This window comes from Carex rostrata, chromosome 16 (assembly GCF_964058835.1).
Source record: "Carex rostrata chromosome 16, lpCarRost1.2, whole genome shotgun sequence".
Classification (NCBI taxonomy): domain Eukaryota; kingdom Viridiplantae; phylum Streptophyta; class Magnoliopsida; order Poales; family Cyperaceae; genus Carex; species Carex rostrata.
The window spans coordinates 259,887-279,210 of NC_135933.1; the positions used below are offsets into that span (position 1 = coordinate 259,887).

Sequence of the window (19,324 nt, forward strand, 5' to 3'; positions counted from 1 at the left end):
TCACCATTGTTATTTTGTTTTACAAAATACAATTCAATTCAGTTTGTCAAGATTCATGTGTAAAATTAAATTCAAAATATAATTTATCACTAAAAGCGTAGTAGAAGATGTTTGCAACTTTAGACAGAATCTTGTTTTTCTACAATAGCATGTCAGATGCACGGAACAATAGTAGCTGTGCAACTATCAATATTGAGCTAAACAAACGACCCCATCGGAATCTTTCTCACCTTCTCTATGCTTGTGGTATGCCCTAGTTTAGATGGATCAGTTCATATTTTTGGGTGTGATCATCCTATATAAATTTGAAGTGTTGAACATGCGCACAAACACACACACACACACTGACCAATAGATCTATATATTCACATCTATTAGGTCGCACCTATAGGCTATAGCTATATATTCAAATACACCCACTTTTGATAATTATATGGAATATATGCAGGTATTACCGTTTATATATTAGAGATTAATTTAAAAAAGAAAATACAAAATAGTAGAAAATTGAATGTGAAAATAAAGGGGTGAAGAAACCGGTAATTGGTGTTGAACCGGCCTTTCGACTCACACTCTGGTAGTCTGCTTCTATCCGAAATTTTTATTGATAAACCGGCTGGTGGAACTGGGAACTTGGGAAGACACTGTCCGATCATCTCTAAATTAAGTTCAAGCGCGAATAGACCACTCACAGTCGATCCTCTCTATGCTCTTCTCCCGCCATTGTTGCTCTTCTTGCGCTCGCTTCACTTCCCTATGGCATCACGTAAGGCCCGCCATACTTTAATGAACTTATGCAACCTAGTTTAGTCGAATACACAACTCACCCCGATTATTTTTTTTATTTTTTTAATACTCCTCCAGTGCTCTTAGAGCAACAAGAGAAGCTCCGCCGAGGGGTCGACGACTGGCGTCTCCAGTCCACCGACCTCTTATCTAATCTCCATGGCAATTCGGGGTTGTTCTCCTGTTGTAACACCTCTTCCTCTTCTGATCCGATCCACCTCCACGTCGAGCCCATCGATGATTTGGCGGATGTGTCGTCAATAATAGAGTCAGACAATGTAGGCGTCTCCAAGTTTCTTCTCGTTGTCTCTCATGATTGCCTTCAAATCTCTCGTCTCTCGCAAATGGTAATTGACCAATTGGAATCAGTGACAGTTTCTTATGGATCTAAGTCTAAATCAAGCAACTAAATGACTCTTTAACTTCAAACTGGTACCAAAATGTCATGCGCCTGATACTACCAAGAGCGAATAGCTATGTTTTAAAGTTTTGGCTCTCCAGTGATCTATTTGCGAGATAATCCAGGGTTATTATATAATATCAAATGGCTACCCTGCCATGGATCTGATACTATCAAGAAATAATAGCTATGTTTTAAAGTTAGGATCTACTTGCTAGATATATCCAGATTCCACAGTCCATATCCTATGAGGTAACAGAATATTTCTGTTTGGATCTGGACCGTCCGGCCAGAATCCGGGCCAATCCAGCCCGAGGTGGAATGCTCGGGGCCCCTATAAGATTCGTACGTATTATAATCGGACGGTCCGGATCTAAACATAAATATGCTGTTTACCTCAGGTGTACGAATTCCAGATTCCAGGGTATGGTTTAATACCAATTGCTACACAATTATGCATGAGCAATGCACTTGTGCATGGTAATTGGTAAATAATAATCTGATTTGATGTCTTTTGCAGGCCAAGAAGAATCTTTACCAGCAGCTACTACTCTTCGGTCATAGGTGGGGTCCGCAAGAGGTGCTTTTAGAAGGAGAACCCCAGAAGGCATTTGGCGAGTCACTCTCTCTATTCGTCCAGTTATATGAGACCGTGGATGAAATGACACATCTTGTTGTCAATTTGCTTCTACAATTGAATGCTGTATACTCAAATCATGAGCGGAGCACTCGGCCTTTGAATTCCTTTAGAACTATTAATTTGAGAACTGTTTTGGAATTGTTGGGGGAGGGGCTTTCTGTGCTTATTCTGTTGGATGAGATTGTGAGACAGAATGGGAATATCAAGAGCCATTTGTCTCTTTTTGCAAGGTAAACTTTAGAAGAAGGGAAAATAACACACTGACAACCAACTTATATTAGACAACCATGACAAATGACAGCCAACAGCAAAGTTCTTCAAAATTTTATGGATATGTTTTTTATCATTTAGATAGGCCGGATATCAAATTTGGTACAATATGAAAATCGTTATGCTGCCTGCAAAAAGTTGATAAAACTGAGCTGTTAAATCCGAATTGCTCGGTGGATGGCTAATCAGTTTTTACACTGCACCAAATAATATGCCAAAATTGTGTTGCAGCAAGTCACTCGATGAATGGCTAACTGAGGTTTATAAATTAGTTTAACATGCCTAAAAGGTCCTCTGTGACTACGTTGTACTGAAATGTACCAAAATTTCAAATTCCCCTAGCTTGGCTATGATGTATTTACCATTATGAACTTGATTTATAAATGTCATGAGCGAGTATTGCAATTTTGTTTGAAGCATCAGTTCTCTTTTCCCAACTTAGGCTGCCTAAAATTTTGCATGGTGTATCTTAGTATATCTTTCAAGGAAATGATGGATTTTTTTTTCTGTTTATGCTACTTTTAGGATGCTAAGTAAGGTGAAATTAGAAGTTGAAACCTTCGGTGTAGCACTTGACGACCTTGATTTCCTTGACCAGGTAGTAGAAACTCTACAGAAGCTCTTTGCACTTGGTTTTTTTGAGGTAAAAGTAACATTTAATATTCCTTTTTATCCTTGTACATATAAATAGCATAATGAAGACTAATATAAGAGATAATTGTTCTCAGCGATTGGTTCTAGCCGATTCACCTTTGAGCGCCTCGTTAAATCTTGTCATGTGTAATAGCAAACTTCTAGATGCATTTTCTTCTTGCTTTTATGAGGGTTGCTCTGAAATCCTTCCAAGGCTTGGTGAGCTATTATTTCCTATTATCTACTGTTCTGATTTGGTGTTCTTGACTGTCGAAACTGTATTTGCTTTATGTTCAAAGGTCTTTCCTTTCTAATTGACATTTCATGATTACTATGATATGCACTACCTGTTGTTTTATGGGAACATATGGAAGTAAAATAAATTCGCAATTTATACATCAAAATTCTTGTTGTTTGTTAACATATGTTCTAATCAACAAAATTTACATTTCACTTTTAGATTCTTGGAAGGAGCTCCCCATGGACAGGTTGAAGATAATTAATGTTTTGGCTTTACTTCTCTTCTCCTTGTATGCCTCGGGTACAGTTTAATAAAAAGTGTCATGTTATACAATATTTCTTCATGCAAGTTATCTACAGAATAATCATCTTTACTCCTGTCATTATCTTTTTTTTTTGAGAGGCATGGTAGAAGCTACCAGCTACCAGCTTACAACTCTTCTGTCATTATCATTTGCTAAAGATCTTATTTTTTTGTGCTTTATTTTTAGGTGACACTCCTAACAAGAAAATATTAAAGCTGCTAAGTGATTTTCTTGAAAAACTTCCTATAATTTATATTGGGGGAATAAAGGTTTTTCTCTTTGAAATACTACAAACCAAATACCCCAAAGGATTTTCTGCATGGCTTTCAGCATTGGAAGTTTCAAAAGATTATATTTTGATTCAGAAGAATTATCTGATTCATCTCAACAAACTATATTTAAGGTTAGTCTTTTTTTTTTTTTTACATCTATCATATTATGAGTTTCAATTAGCAATTAGATAAACTGTATCACTTTTGGTGATGAAAATCCTTCATTCTGAAATTGCACTGAAATCTCTTTCTTTTAGTGTATGTAATCTCTGTTGACGTGCTTCTGGTTATGTTGCATAGGGATTGGCAAGTGATTCGAGATGCACTATCATGTTGGGCTGTCTCATTCCAATCGTCTATGCATCCTTTGGTAGACCTTTATCTCACTCAACATTTTAACCACAAATAAGGTTGGTTTTATTACCTTTTTTTAATTAGATTTATCATTTTTGCAGTCTGAGATTCAGAATGAAGATTGGCTTCGACTTCTTCTGAAGCAGATGTTGCAGGTATTCAGATTATTTGTGATTGTTCTTATTATTACTTGTTAGTGTTGGTGTTGTTCGAATAGTTTGTTATTACCTGTCTAGGTTTGTCTTGTTCCACAATTTTACTTTATTTCACCACAAAGTATCACCCAAGCCACATAGCAACATAATTCATTTATGTAATTTTTATTCAGTGCAGGGAGTAGTCTTGGCAGAGAGATTGCATGTGCTTGTGGTTTCAATGTTGGACTTGCATGCATCCCTTGAGGTGCTAATACAACAAGAATATTTAATTGTAGTGGCTGTCACTGTTACTGTTATTATTGAGGCATCAGAAAGATAAGACAATGCTTGCCTTTCAATTTTGCTTATATATAAATGTAGTCATGACTGGCCAATATTTTCAGGTTCCATTAAAGCGGGAAAAAGTGAAGTCCCTTTGTCATATGATAGTTTCACTAAAAGTATGTCAAGGGCAAACCCATTCCATTATTTCCAATCTCCTTCTGTGTTATACTTGTTCTGTTTAAAAAATTCTCTTAATTTAGGTTATTGGTAATATATTCCAAATGAGAGAGGCTAGCATAGTGCAGAGTCTTCCTCACATCATAAACATCATTCAGTCAGATATTGAGCAGCTTATACTACCTTTAAAGGTTTGCTGCTGATGAACTCTCACAATTTTTAGTACATTATCTGAGCTACACTAAAGTGACGTTAATTGATTTGAATTAGGTTAAACTACAATCTGAGGTAGCTAAAGGAACTCAAGCAAGCAAATTGGGATTCTTTAGCTCTCTTGCACGTGGTACAATTACTCTGTGTACTTTATATTTTCTTTAAAGGTGTATATTTTTATACGTATTGTACATGCTTTTCCATAGAGTGCTAAATTTGAAGTTTTATGGAATAGGTAGCAAGGATATGGACACAAAGCTTATGGATTCATTATCGTTGGTAAGTTTGTCTGAGAGTCGTTTCTCAATTTCTACTTTTCTTTGGTTGATACATTATCTTTGATTTTGACCGTATATTATTTTTCTACAAAAGTAAATTTTATATGCCTGAATCAATATTTGAAATGTAGCTAGCTGTACATATCAAATTCCTTTATATTATATTATATACTTTTTATCTGTTCAGCAATCTTCTTTGGCTTTCTGGTACAAATTCACATGTAGGCTTGTACCATTCGTATATCTCAGGTTCTTATGTCATTGCAAATTCTTGGAGGCGGTGGTAGTACAAAGAGACAACTCATATTTTCAGTTGCTCAAGATGCACTTCAGAGCATCGTATGTCAGAACTCAAAACATATATGGCTTTCATATTTACCTTTAATGTCCAAAGTTATAGATGTCTCCTACAAAATGAGAACATATCTCCTAATTTCCTGTAAATCTTGGAAGGGTAAACTGTATCCTTCTCTCCTGTTTTTATGAAACATTTACACTGCAGTTGAAATTCAGGAGAGAAAGAGAGTGAGAACCTTGGCAGCCACTGCCAAGCTTTTCAAGAGAGAGAGAGAGAGGAGATGGGGCGGTAGCACAGTTGGCTAGGGAAAAAATGTCCTAAAATTGTGGCTACCCAAAGGTTGAGAGTTCGAGCCCCGCTGACGATTTCGCAGCATCTGCGAAGATTTCAAGAGAGATATAGAGTGAGAGAGAGGGAGAGGTATCTGATACTTTTTAAAGAAGAACAGGAGGGGGTTAAGGGGGTTAAAATGTATTATAATATGCATCTAAGGATATGAGATATATTTCTGGCTATGTGTACAGCAGAATGAATTTTCTCATTTGCAGGGCACAATGATACTTTTGAGGCCTTAAACAGGCAAAACCAAAAAGTGCTCCTTTGAATTAAGAAATATACATATTACATAATCCACGCATATGCATTTTGAAACAGGGAGAATTGGGTGTTGACTTCTTCAGAATACGGAAGCTCATGTCGAAGTTTCAAAATGTTTCAAATTTTCAGAGTATCATATCTGAGTGTGTAGATTGTAGCTTCTTGTACTGGAGAAGAGAGATGGCACAAACTTGGCTGTCTATGCTTTACATGGATGATAGCAAGTCAACATGGATACAGTACGCAATATATTAAGTACTTTTCCCTCATAAATGAAAAAAAGGATGATTTAATTTGTGTCCCTATAAAACCTCAGCATGCCACTTCTATCACCTAACCATTATATGTATAACTCTCAACATCCAAAAAACATAAAAAATATCTGTTAAGCACTGTGTCCGAGGATTGCTGCAACTAGAATACAATTGGTCAGGTTTATTTCCATGTCCATCTATTTGTCCGTTGCCTTCTTTTTTGGACAAAAATGATTTAAATTGGTAGGATATGGGCTTTGGTATTTCTAATTATACTAACCTGCACTGTCCTGTTTGCGGGAATGTAATATTTACTTCTATGAATGGGAACAATTTGTTCAGATACGTTCTTGATGCATTTTCTGATGGGTTATGGCTTCTTAAGCTCTGCAACGTGGACAAACTCACACTCAAATCTTATGAACAAGACATCGTCAATGCTTTGAGAAATGTATGTTAGTACCATGTCTATAGTAAATGCTTGCCCCCCACTCCCCGCCCTCCCTCCACACACACACACATTATCTTTTATCTGTACACAATGACGAAGTAAATACAAGAGAAGGTCCCTTTTGAATTTTTTTTCTTCTTGCAGTGTCATGCGTCATATTTTGATGTATTGTAGTATTTTTATCTTTTTTCTTCCTTTGAACACAGATATAATGAAACACTTCCTTCTTTGTTTTTATTTTTTTGCCCTTGTATCTTTAAAAGATGTACTATTTTCCCTTTTACACAGGAGATAGTTACACCTCTCTGTAGAGATATCGAGGCTGATCTTAGGCTTCATGTTCATTCAACACATTTGAAAGGATCTGTGTTTGTCAATCCTACAAAGGTTGTTACTTTTGGACTGATGCCATACCTATAGTATACCCAGTACTTCTTTACTAATCCTTGCTGTGCAGACAGGTGTGCGCAATCTTTCATGGTATGTGAGAATGAAACCTTTGAGACTTCCTTTCATGTATATCGATGTGAAGCTGCTTGTTGAGATGTATCTACATATTGTATTTTATGGTCACTCAATGATGCCTAACTATGACCACAAGGTACTATATAAGCTTTTCGTTATGATATTTTTTTTTATCTTTTTATAAGTGGGAGTTCCCTATGTACATTGCAAAATCTGAACCCTCCCGAAATTACCTTAAGAGGGCATAGGAAATGCAATTGTGGGCAATTATGAACAAGAGAAAGAGAGACCCTACGTCTTAATTGTTTATTTCTTATGAAAATGCCAACATATGCTCATCCATGTTGATTTGCTTTCTCTTCATGAATGAAGTGAAGGGTCGGTTTGATTTAGAAAAGAGGTGGTGTGGGCCGTGTGGCACATATTTTCTTTTTACAGAAATTTACTGGGGCCTTTTTAGAGGTATACGGGTTTTTGGCATGAACACACTAAAATTTTCTGTTGTTTATTTGTATGTTTTAGATATACTCTGAAATGCGACATTTGGGAGAGCTCAAGTATGCTCTAGAGCTAGATGCTCTTCATCATATTGAGCATTCTTTGTGCCCAGACTTCAATATTGGAAATTTTTTCAACAAATTGGAAATGTTCTCAGCAAGATATTCCTATATTATTATGAAACAGGTTGGCAGCATTTTTTGTTGTTGTCATTTGTACTAATGTGTACGTATGAACTTACCGTTTTGTACTTAATAATATATAGGTTTTGATTGAGAATGATTTTGATGGGCACCATAAGAAGAATTTGAGAATAATATCAGCCGATCATGTGGCATCTGATATCTCCATGCATGGATTAAAATCATTATCGCTAGTATCAAATTTGGTTCTTGATTTCATAAATAGGATGTTGACGGATCTAAATGAGTTGCTTCAGCATGATGCTGAAGTCGATCTATCTACGGTAACTCCAATCTCTGATTTGACATTGGCTTGTTCTGTATTATCAGTTATTGTTCTTTTAATGATGATTATGAAATTTGTGTGAAATTGTGAATTTATATAACATGTATGACTTGATTGAAATTTCCCACCTGTAATTATCATGGGTGTTTGGTACCAATATGAACTGATTTCTTTCTTTTATTTTTATTTGTCTATTTTTTAGTAATTGGGTTGTTCTTCTTTTTTTTCTTTTTTTATCATAAGGTTTGCCCAGACAGGATATATTCATTTGCTAATGGCATGGAACTGTTCAGTGATCGCATACTAATAGAATTTGACTAATTCTCTTTTTATTGTCTTTGTAGAACAACATTGGATTTTCTACCTTGCGTATCTCTTTGCAACAAGGGGATCTTAGATATGCCTTGCGCAAGCTCTCTATTGGAGATCACGAACTGTCCCACCTTGAGCAAGTGCAATCTATTGTTACTAGACTAGGAAATGTTTTGGGTCTCCTTAGAATAACTGCTGCTGGTTGTGCTCATTATTTCAGAAATAATTCATGGTACATGCCAATCCTTGCTAATCTGGGTTTTTGAATATGGTATTGTTTGGTTCATAAATTTTGTGCAAATAAGACCTAAGTTTGACTTCTTTTTACAAAAAAAAAAGAAATAAATAAAAGACCGAGGGTTGACCTTGTTCATGCTTAACAGGAGCTACTGAAGTGGATACGTAATTTTCAGATAGCGAAACTATCCACATGATTTTTTTTTTTCAGTTTTCCTTTTGAGAAATTGAGTCGCGCTAATTTCTCCTAGAATAATTTGCTTCTTTATGAAATTTTGGAAAAGACAAAATTAAAACAAAGCCCTTAAATCCAGTAAGAATAATTTGCACAAAATTAATTGGAATCAGTTAAAATAACTGGCATTTGGTGCTAAGAAGGCTAATTTCAACGTTGAAAAAGAAAACATTTTAAATTTGGTTACTTCATATATCTGAAATGTTATGGAATATAGGTCTCAAGCAAGATATTCTTCTGTTATGAGTTTCTCGGAGTCTTGTAAGATGCTTGGTTTTAGTAATGATACTATCGTCTTGGGAAGCATAGTAGATGAAACACTAACGAAGCATCAGCAAGATGATATCATTCAACCTCTCTCTTTTTTTATATCTTTTTTTTCTCAGGTACTTTCTCTGTATTTACTGTCTTTAGCCAAACGATATAGTCTACAATTTCTCTTCTTTTGAAAATTTTCTTCGCTTAACTTTTGCTTATAAGACAAGGCTTGTTTGAAGGGCACCTTAATTGGTGCTCACCACGTAATTTTATCCATTTATTTATTTTTCTGTACTGAAGTTTTCGACTCTGACTGCTCTTCTTGTTTCTTCCCAGAAACTGCAGAATCACAGTCTATGCGAATGTAAGGATTTTTTCAAGGTAATCACAGATGTAATTGCCAATATGGTCGAGTCTAGAGTTCACAAGGAGAAATTACTAAGAGATTATGAAAGTAGCTCGGAGTTTAACTATGATGGTTTTACCATGGGAGTAGCATTTCTTCTAAAGGTAAATCTAATGTAAAATACTTTTATTACCTTTTTGCTGCTAAGTCAAAATTAAAAAAAAAAAAAAAAAAAAAAAATCTGTACAAATACAACTAAAATGCTAAATAAAGGACATCTTATGTTTTCTTTTTCAGGTTTTGGGCCAAGATAGGTCATTTGATGAAATGAACTGGTTTGATTCTACAAAGCAGAAATTTGATGCAGCACCTTTGCCTGAAGATACTAAAAGGGCATCAGAGAAAAGCACAGCTGGTAGTAGTGGTGGTATCTCTAGCTTTATGCTCTGGCTCCAATCACCATCTACTTTGCCGGAAGAAAATACAAATAAGGTATTTATAAATTTTGGGTAATAGTCTCTATCAGCTTAAATCTTCTGAGCAGGATCCCTTAGATTTGTATCCAAGCCGTAGCTTCCATAGTGGTTAGTCTGTTGACAATATAGCAATTTGAAATAGTTGAGTGCACAATCATTATCTCAGGTTCTGATGTGAAGCATCAAAAAATTTTATTTGGTCTTATTTTGCACTCTTCTTTTATTTGGCAGGGCCTTGACATGCGCACAAGATATCAAAAGGTGGTTGAGCATTTTGAATGTACTCTGAAGATTGCTAGGACGATTATGACCTGACCTTGTTGTACAAGCCCATATATTTTTGTACTAAACTTGTTTTGTGATTACTTTTGTGGTATTTCGGATGGGGGTAGAGTTTCAATGAGAAGCCCGACATGTCTTCGAAATATTTGGAACATATTGTCTTAAATCGTGTTCATTTTTGTTATTATTTGATCAGCACTTTTGTTTCCATTAGGTTGTAACATCACTGACATTTTTCACTCGATTTAGTAACCAACCACAGCTGCTAGGCTTGATACCTCAACCACACGGATCACACAATTCTTGGAAGGAAAATTAAAACAAAACTGCATATTTTTTTTCTCTCTCTTGAGGTTGAGGCCCATCTAGGAATGTATTTTTCAATATTACACGTATTTACTTGCAATGAATGTATAGTTGTATACCCACAACCAATACACGAATTTACTTGAAGACTTCATCTATTTTCGAATTAACTAAACAATCGGAATTGTTCTTCGATTCCATGAAATTTCAAGGACCCACGCACTTTTCTTGAGGCCCATTTTATTTAACGCGGCCCGGTCTGGCCCTGTATGAGATCCTGCTGCTTTGCGCTTTATCCTGGTTTCTCTCTCGATCTCTAAACCCCACCCGGCTTCACGCTTCACGCTCTGCTAATGGCGCTCTCTTTGACCCTTCCAAATTCGTCGTGCTTATATGCTCGCACTACAACTACTTGCCGGTACTCAACTTATTTCTCTCTTTATTTTTCATTTGTTTTTGCCAATTTCTGGAACTTTCGGTGTTAACTTTGGTTTTTTTTCTTATATTTTCAGGTCAAGGCATACGGATTGGCCAGGTTGTTACCTCATCTATCCATCCATGTAATCAGAGGGCTTGTTTTGGCGAAAAGTTCTGCTATAAATGTCTTTTTTTTTTTTTTTTCTCGTTTGAAACTTGGGCAGGTTGTTTTCGCACTGGAGAAAGAAATGTTAACACTTCCTTCTATAAGGAGGTTCAAAAAAAGCTCTCGTGGAGGTATATCTTGCTCTGATGAACTTAAATGCGATTTTTTCTAGCTAATTTTATGGTGAATAATTGGTTAGTCTCATTGCTAAACAATAAATTAGGTATGGGAACAGACAGAGTAATTAATCCTCAATCTTATTTTAAATCATCTTTATTCTGAATATGACTTGTTTGGGATATCAGTTAGTTCCAATTATAGCCAGAAAGCAAGTAAAATAAGCTTATTCATCCTATACTTCTTAATCTTGCTCTCAATATGCTTATTCCCTAACAACATCTTACTAGTGTTTGCTTTCCAAAATCAGTAGCTGACAAAAGCGTTATTCTTTCTACAAATAATATATTTAGGTCAAAAGGGACAGCCACTCAAGCTTTAGCAACTACGATGTATTCTGGCGGGCCAAGAGTATTCTACCGGAATAAGGCTGAAGGCATTTCTGGGTTTATGGGCCTGTGGGATGCTCTAGTAAGGAACTCAATATCAATTTTCTTTATTTTTTATTTTTTTTATATTTTCTAGTACTTTTTACATCTAGTCATTGTCTCTGGTTGAGTTTTATTCTAGTTGAATTATTACCTAAAACCTTGGGTTGACATTAGCAAGTGATCATTGTATGCTCTCTTCTGAAGGTATCAGTACCAGATGGCTGCTAACACAGAATCAGTACCTCACTCTTGGTAAACCCAAATTGACATACTAGTATTTAATTTGTATGTTTATATTTTCACAGCATAAGGAGCGAATTATATTTATTTCGGATGAATTGAACGAAGAAACTAGCAACGAGCTTGTGGCAACCTTGTTGTATCTCGATGGACTCAAGTCCTCAAAAGATTTCTCTTTCTTCATCAATTGTCGAGGCGGAGATGTAAATTTTCTTTATTTTTGTATTTATATAAACAGATGGAGAAACTAGCTTTTCTCTTAGTACCCTTTTCCCCCTCTGTGTGTGTGTGTGGATGGGGGAATATATTCATGCTAATGTTAAATTTGCTATGCTTGGGGCCTATTAGTTTGATATATGGTATAGTTAAGCTTTTGGTTGTACTACTTTCTACATTGGAACATGACAAATAGCATAACTGCTTGGTAAATTAATAGTACTTTAAATACCTGGCCAAGGTAACAACATTGAAATTGTCCCCATTTTGATCGGACGACATGGTTTAGTTTAGATGATCCACTAATGTGCCAGATTTCTCCAAGCTTGGCTATATATGACACAATGCAAAATTTGAGGAACTCGGTGTCTACCCGGTGCATAGGATCTGCATATGACATATCAGCTTTTATTCTGGCTGCTGGAAAGAAGGTAGTAATTATTGAAAATTCAACCTTTGCTATTTTCTTAGTCTATGTTCTTAAATCTTTACTTTCGTCATATTTGTATATCATATTGATTTTTATATATATTTTTTCAAGGGAAAGCGTACTTGTTTACCTCATTCTAAGGTTATTCTGCGTTCACCAGTTGGAGAAGCAAGTGGGAAGGTTTGTGCTTTAAGCCAAATAATCTTACTATACAGCACCCAGCTATTATACCAATATTACCCTTGATATTCTTTTTACCAGTTAAATCTCATTTCAATACTGACAAATTGCCGGCATCATATTATCCTAGCTCTAAAGTCTTTTTTTAAGAACTTAGCAGAGGCTGCTAAGGTTGTACATCCTAGCTCTAATGTCAAAAGTGCAAGAGTTCAATTATTTACTCTTGATTAGTCTGCAGCAGTTATCAAATAATTTTGTTTCTATATATTTTTTTTTTGGATAAAAAAGGGGGATATGCCCCCACCTATTTCAATGAAACAAGTGTTTTTATATACTATACTGTGCAACCATCTTATGTTTTCCTATTTTAACAGATTCTGTTTTTCTTTTTTATATAAAACCCTAAGGACAAGTTGATTCTGAATTACAGGCTGATGTTGTGCTCAATGAAACAAAAGAACTTATTAAAGTTAGAGATCACCTCTATAATAAGTTGGCAAAGCATACAGGTCAACCTGTGGAGAAGGTGAGTTTTGTGCCCTTTATCCGACTTAATAAGTAGAAATTGTTCAACATTAAGGTGTTGCCTTTCTTTTTTTTTTTGTTCTCATTTTACTATGTTGAACTTACAAAAGTTATGAACTGATTTTCACATGTTGTACTCCTTTTCTTTTTTTGACATGTATGCATCATAGTGTTGTTACCCGATATTACACAAGGGTTCTATGTTTTGCACGACAGTAACAAGCAAATGAGTGTGTTTTAACTTGTATCTGTCGGTGCAGATATTTGATGACCTCAATGATAGCAAGATCTTCAATCCTCAACAGGCAATTGAATATGGGCTTATTGACAGCATAACAAGGCCCACTCTTCTCTCTACTACAATCGGTCGAAAGGACAAAACTGCACCGGGCCTTGGGTAGATTTAATTTTTATGACAACTTAGCATGGGTTCTTTGTAGTATAAAATTTTGATACTTTGGCATGGTGGCATAGGTTTTAGGTGAGTTTATATGCATTTGGTCATTTGTCAATTCCTGCTATGGCCTATGGATGATGTATTTCTCTTTTGAGATTATTTAGGGTAATAAATTGAAGCTAGGCTCCTAACTTTGAAATAGATGTTATGTGATATTTTGTTGACTTACTTTCCCTAAAAGCTAAAAGGAGGTGCACCTCTCCGAGTCCAAAAACATTGGCCCAGGTAGAGATTTGGGCCCATGTCACTAGCATTGGAGATCGTTGCATCTTTGCTGATGCAATCCTTTTGTCCTTGCATGAAAATTGGTCAACACAGTAGCTGGGCACAAAATGTCAGGAAATGTGTACTTTTCTTTTCTGTGGATGGACCCTACCCTATCCTGTCACAATCACCACACCTCTGTGTAACCTTTTTCTAAGCTCAGCCCTTGAGCCCCTCAAGCCTCAAGTACCAATCACCACACCTCTGGAATGGATAGCTCATATAGATATCTTCAGCTCAGTACTAGTGTACTGTAATTACCAAATAACCCCTCATCTTTAAATTCAAACTCCAATGATTACCGTTATTTATGTCTCACTTCCAGGGGCAATGTAGGCAGGTGTGACCTAAAAAGGTTTCTGATCCCTGCCTGTCCTAGGTTGTACTTGCCTGAGTAGAAATCAATCTGAGGTGAAATCTCCGTATCACTGTCAAAAGGTTTAAATCTCACGTCTTAAATTCGTCACACTATTTACCGTCTTTGCTTATGCTACTGAGCATGTACCAACTCATGGACTCGATCAAATTTGACCCGCTACAGTTAATATACATTGGTTTAATCCACAGAGGAGAAGCTTTTTCTTCCCACGAGGGATCAGCACGAGTGCCTCGATTGAAGATATTAGCCTGACGCAGTTGCACTCAATAAGGTAAATCCCCTCCAGTTGAAGCAGCAAATCTGACCAGTCTCTATTTAATATTTTAATTAGAACGTTGGAGAATGTTAAGCAGAGCCAGAGGACGCCAGTTTGATTGTAACTGGAGGAGATAATTCCAAAGCTATCAGTAGGTGGCAGCTAGCACTACTAGAATACTAGATCAAGGAGCGTCCTATCAATGTTCCCGTGGAAATTGGCAGGTGGTGTAGTAGTCTGCAGACCGAGTCTATGAATACACCATTGGGGAATTGTCAACGATTAAATTGATTTCCATTCCCTTTCATGCCTTGGTGTTCATGAACCGGGTATAAACTATTAATATTAAGAGTTAGATAAATTGAGGGAAAGACGGGCAGGCAGATCTTCTATACAGTACCAGGTGTACCACGATGTCGTTGGAACTCAATTAAAAACTATAGATAGATAGATAGATAGATAGATGAATTACAGCTGCACAGGTGAGCAGAGAGCGGGAAATAACAGAGAATCAAGGAGAGGAGTGGTTGTTGCGGGGTCCAAAGCCCAAGGCGAAGAGGGTGTGGTGGGCTCTGAGCTGTCGGACGGCAGTGATAGAGACGTCACGTCTGTTATGGCGCCAGACTACGAGTTCCCGATCCCAACCCACCTCTTGTCTACTGACACGTGTCCAGTCTACCTCTTGTGGGCCCGCTCTAACCCCTCGCTCCGAGATTCGAGTCTACCAACGCCTGACTGAGACCCACATGCACCCCGCGCAGGGGACCACCGTTTCTGATTGGCCTCATAGTTTACAGTTATTTACGAAAATGGCCACTAGAGAACGACAAATGTGGTGTGCACGCTGGCCCTCTTAAGTCTTATCTCCGGTCGTGGGTCGCGATCCTTTCGTTGACCGTTTGCACGCAGGCGGGGGCAGGGCCTTTTTATTGTGGAGACCGAGACAGCTAATTAATTTAATGGTCATCAAATCCGGTTTAGGCACTGTTAATCAAGGTTTCAACGAAGAGGAAGAGCGAGAGAGCTAGGCGCACACAGCATAAGAGCATCTACGTTCCGAAGACTCAAAATGATTTCTAAATAACTGTTAATTACTTTTTAGAAATTATGATTTTTAAAGTTTATAACTCTTACATTTCTGAAACTCATTTTAGAGTTTCTATTAAGTCACGTCAGCAACAAATTAAAAAAGAGAAACAATTTGAGCCAATCATTTGGCCAACATAGAATTTATAAACAGTTTCTTAATAAGAAACTTTCCTGCATAGTTTCTAAATAAGAAATTCTCCCACATCCATGAAACTGAATTAGAAACTCTAATAGTTTTAGGAATATAGATGTTCTAATATATTCTCAACCATCCTCTCGATCGTTTAAAAAATTGTGCTGCATAGAGAGGGTGAGAATTAAGCCCTATTTCTATGACTCGATCAATACGCGCTATAGTGACGGATTAATTAATGAGTAACCTAGCTAGCTAGCTATTTGTTCGATCATCCCCTCATCATATATATGTACACCACTGCTTAATATATTAATTAGCACGTTCATAAAATTGGCCGGGTATCTTTTTCATCAACTCTAAATTTTTTTTTTTTTTTCCTCTTTCGTTACTACATATATAAGATATGCTACGTACTACCAACAAAATAATGATGAGTACCTCTCATTAGTATAATATCGGTGTTATATGATACAAATTTCAATAAAAATTCAAACTATTCAAACCGATTTATTGTATGAGTGATTTGTTTACATGCAAAATTTATATTTTTTTTCAAGTAATTTTAGTACCATGTTAAGCCGTCAAAAATGGTAAAATATGAATGCATTAAATTTAATTGAATAACTCCCATATTTGACTGTTTGATTTTATACTAAATAAGTTCGAAAAATTATAAATTTTGCATGTAAACACACAACTAATGAAGTAAATCGGTTTAAATGGTTTGGATTCATTCTTACTTATAGATTTTGGATTTGGTTTTATATAGGCTGAAATGACACTGATGTCATACTAGCCGAACTCAGTAATGATAGTAAAAAAAAAACATTTGTGAATTACTTGTTTTCAATACCTTTTCAAATGATAGACAAATTTAATCAGTATTTTAAATTAATGCCAATTTTGAACTGCAGACTTAGCATACTGGTATGTACGAGCTTCCATCTTTTCACGAAAAGATAATATAGGTTCAATTCTCAAAAATAACATCTAAAATATGCTAGGTGTACCAAACTCTTTAATAAAAAAATATATAAATTATTGCCTTCTGCAAATTATTCATAGATATTTTTGAAATAGTTCTAGAATTTGTCTTTTTTCTTCTTAAAATTTCAATATATTTGATGCTGTGTAAGAAAATGAATTATTCTCGATATATCCGTATTTTCTGAATTATGAATTTTAAACCTTAATTATCAAGTTTCTAATTTTATACTTATCACTGTAATTACAAAAAAGATGATTTGGTTTGGAAATAAATAAAAGGGCAAAATTGAAGACCCTATATATCGAAACGAACATTAATTATTTGACTGAGCTTTGGTCAACATATTAATTAATCTATATATATATATATATGAACTGAATCATCTAAAAAATCAAAAATCATGCTATATATATAATACACATTACTATACACCGAGTTGTGTGCCACGCGAGCTAATACTTGTCCTTAAAGCAAAGTTCTCAAATGCCACAAAGCGTTTTAATTTCCATCTTTCTAGACACTAATAATTTTTGCAGCTAATTATATATATATATATATATAGTAGCAGCACGTTGATCCCGAGTCGATATACTTAACAGTTTAATTAGTTAGTTATATATATATGGCAAGTTGGACTCATGAAGAATTAATTTGTACAACATCAATTTTAGACTCCATGTATGAACCTAGCTAGCTAGGTATTTTTATGTTAAAATTAAATAAGTAAATAACAGAAATAGCTAGCAATCACACGACACTTTATTTTATAATAACAAGAGACCGTTAATTAATGCCGCCACCCCATGCATGCCACTTGTGTAGTTATATCACAATTAGATTCTAAAATTTTGATTCACACATGAACTTTTAAACAATCAAATTAAAGTAAAAGCCTTTTTAGGTACTGAAATTTTAGATGATCGATATATATACGATCGATATTGCTAGCTCTTTCTTTTTATTTTATTTTTTTATTCTTGTCGGCTAAATTTAGCCCATTGGCTATAGCAAAAGATAATGAAAACATATATATATATATATATATATATATATATATATATACATTTTTCCTATATCACACGCACGTGGGGCTTGTTAAACAGATCCATGGAATCTATATATATAGAATATAGTTGTGCGAAAAGATTAATTAGACTAGATAAAATAAATATAAAAACATGATGGGACGTGAACTGGTGACATCTACTAATTATAATGCCATAGGTACAAATTAATTAAATCCCTTAGCTTCGTTGCTATTTAACAAAAGAAAGCAAATTTAAAAAAAAAAAAAAAAAAACCTTCCTTCCATTCTTTAATCTTCATATCTCCATATTAAAATTCTTCGAAACTCACTAGGAATTAATAAATGTATAGTTACTATCTGTGCGAACTTTATCAACTGAATTTTAAAATAATTAATTAAGACTGTTAATTAACTAATTTCATCCCTATAAATTAAAATTTTATAACTTTATTCATTAAAATTTATAATTTTTGCATGTATATGTTACGTGACATTTTATTTTATTTTATTTCAAATGATCGAGCTAGCCAGTAAGTCGCATATTAATTTATTTTATTTCAAATTAATTGGAGATCAATATTAATTTGTGCTAGCTGCTTTCGCGCATATATATATATATATATATATATATTTGTCCGGCATTTCCTCTCAACTGTGGGACAGTACTCATGTATTCACTCTACTCTCTATCTATATATATATAATTAACGGATCGAATGATAAATGCTTCCTTTATTTTATATATATTTAATACTACCATGCAGTAATTAATGGACTTATTAATATTGAGAATCAATCGTTAGCTTAATTAATATAGTTAATATAATTAATGTGAAGATCACATATATATATATGCATGTTTGAAATTTATATGAGATACCTTAATTAATTTTACAAATATTAATTAATGTTTGATGGCTTAATTGCATGATCTTTCTTTTATTAAAAAAAAATGAAATGACTATATATATATATTGACTGCTGTTATATATTTATTATCGATTCGGAACTCAATTAATTAATCACAACCTGGCATATAAGGTAATTAATGCATATATTTGTCTTATACTCTTATAAGATAAGACTATATCTGCACTAATGTGTTTATATAAATTCAGATTCTGGCAGTGAGTAATATATTTTCTGGAAATTAAGAAAGCTTTATTCCAGTAAACGCTAAATTTTTAACATCATGCATGTAATAGCGTTGAAGATATCCACCAAATGTCGCATATATATATAACCCGATGTTCATGACAAATGTAACATATATGATATATTACTCAAAATTAGCTCAAATTAGTTAGTATTCTAATTAATTGTTGATATAAAATAATTTACGGAGCCACGTTCAACTAGTGGAAAATATGGAATCAGGATCGGTTATATACGCATATTAGTATCAGAATACAACCGATTCTAATGAAGGTGATAGTGATAAATAACCGATCTTAATAGTTACTATTAGAATCGGTTGTTTCAAACAACCGATGCTGATAGTTACTATCAGGATAAGTTGTTTCAAACAACCAA

At 34.8% G+C, this 19,324-nt stretch overlaps 2 protein-coding genes across 5 annotated transcripts; both read left to right on the forward strand.

The window, feature by feature from the left end:
* The first annotated feature begins 633 nt into the window (after nt 1–633).
* Nucleotides 634–10,436, forward strand: LOC144567139 (uncharacterized). 4 transcript variants are annotated; one of them, XM_078317191.1, is made up of 26 exons: nt 634–766; nt 865–1,133; nt 1,707–2,056; nt 2,622–2,739; nt 2,825–2,948; nt 3,190–3,270; nt 3,461–3,677; nt 3,847–3,916; nt 4,002–4,055; nt 4,234–4,302; nt 4,442–4,498; nt 4,583–4,690; nt 4,770–4,842; nt 4,948–4,991; nt 5,240–5,329; nt 5,943–6,124; nt 6,482–6,590; nt 6,879–6,977; nt 7,048–7,191; nt 7,578–7,739; nt 7,819–8,019; nt 8,366–8,565; nt 9,023–9,191; nt 9,400–9,573; nt 9,707–9,901; nt 10,117–10,436. In XM_078317191.1, exons 1-26 carry the CDS (start codon nt 757–759, stop codon nt 10,198–10,200), a joined length of 3,453 nt encoding a protein of 1,150 aa, XP_078173317.1. In that variant the 5' UTR covers nt 634–756; the 3' UTR covers nt 10,201–10,436. The 4 variants fall into 4 exon arrangements, with proteins under 4 accessions (XP_078173317.1, XP_078173318.1, XP_078173319.1 ...); XM_078317192.1 differs by having other exon boundaries at nt 9,409–9,573; XM_078317193.1 differs by lacking the exon at nt 5,240–5,329.
* A 277-nt stretch (nt 10,437–10,713) lies between these two features.
* Nucleotides 10,714–13,783, forward strand: LOC144567140 (ATP-dependent Clp protease proteolytic subunit-related protein 2, chloroplastic-like). The gene is made up of 9 exons (XM_078317195.1): nt 10,714–10,891; nt 10,986–11,008; nt 11,115–11,187; nt 11,527–11,644; nt 11,910–12,047; nt 12,375–12,491; nt 12,602–12,670; nt 13,101–13,196; nt 13,456–13,783. The coding sequence occupies exons 1-9, from the start codon at nt 10,827–10,829 to the stop codon at nt 13,594–13,596; spliced, it is 840 nt and encodes a 279-aa protein (XP_078173321.1). The 5' UTR covers nt 10,714–10,826; the 3' UTR covers nt 13,597–13,783.
* Nucleotides 13,784–19,324: the final 5,541 nt, after the last annotated feature.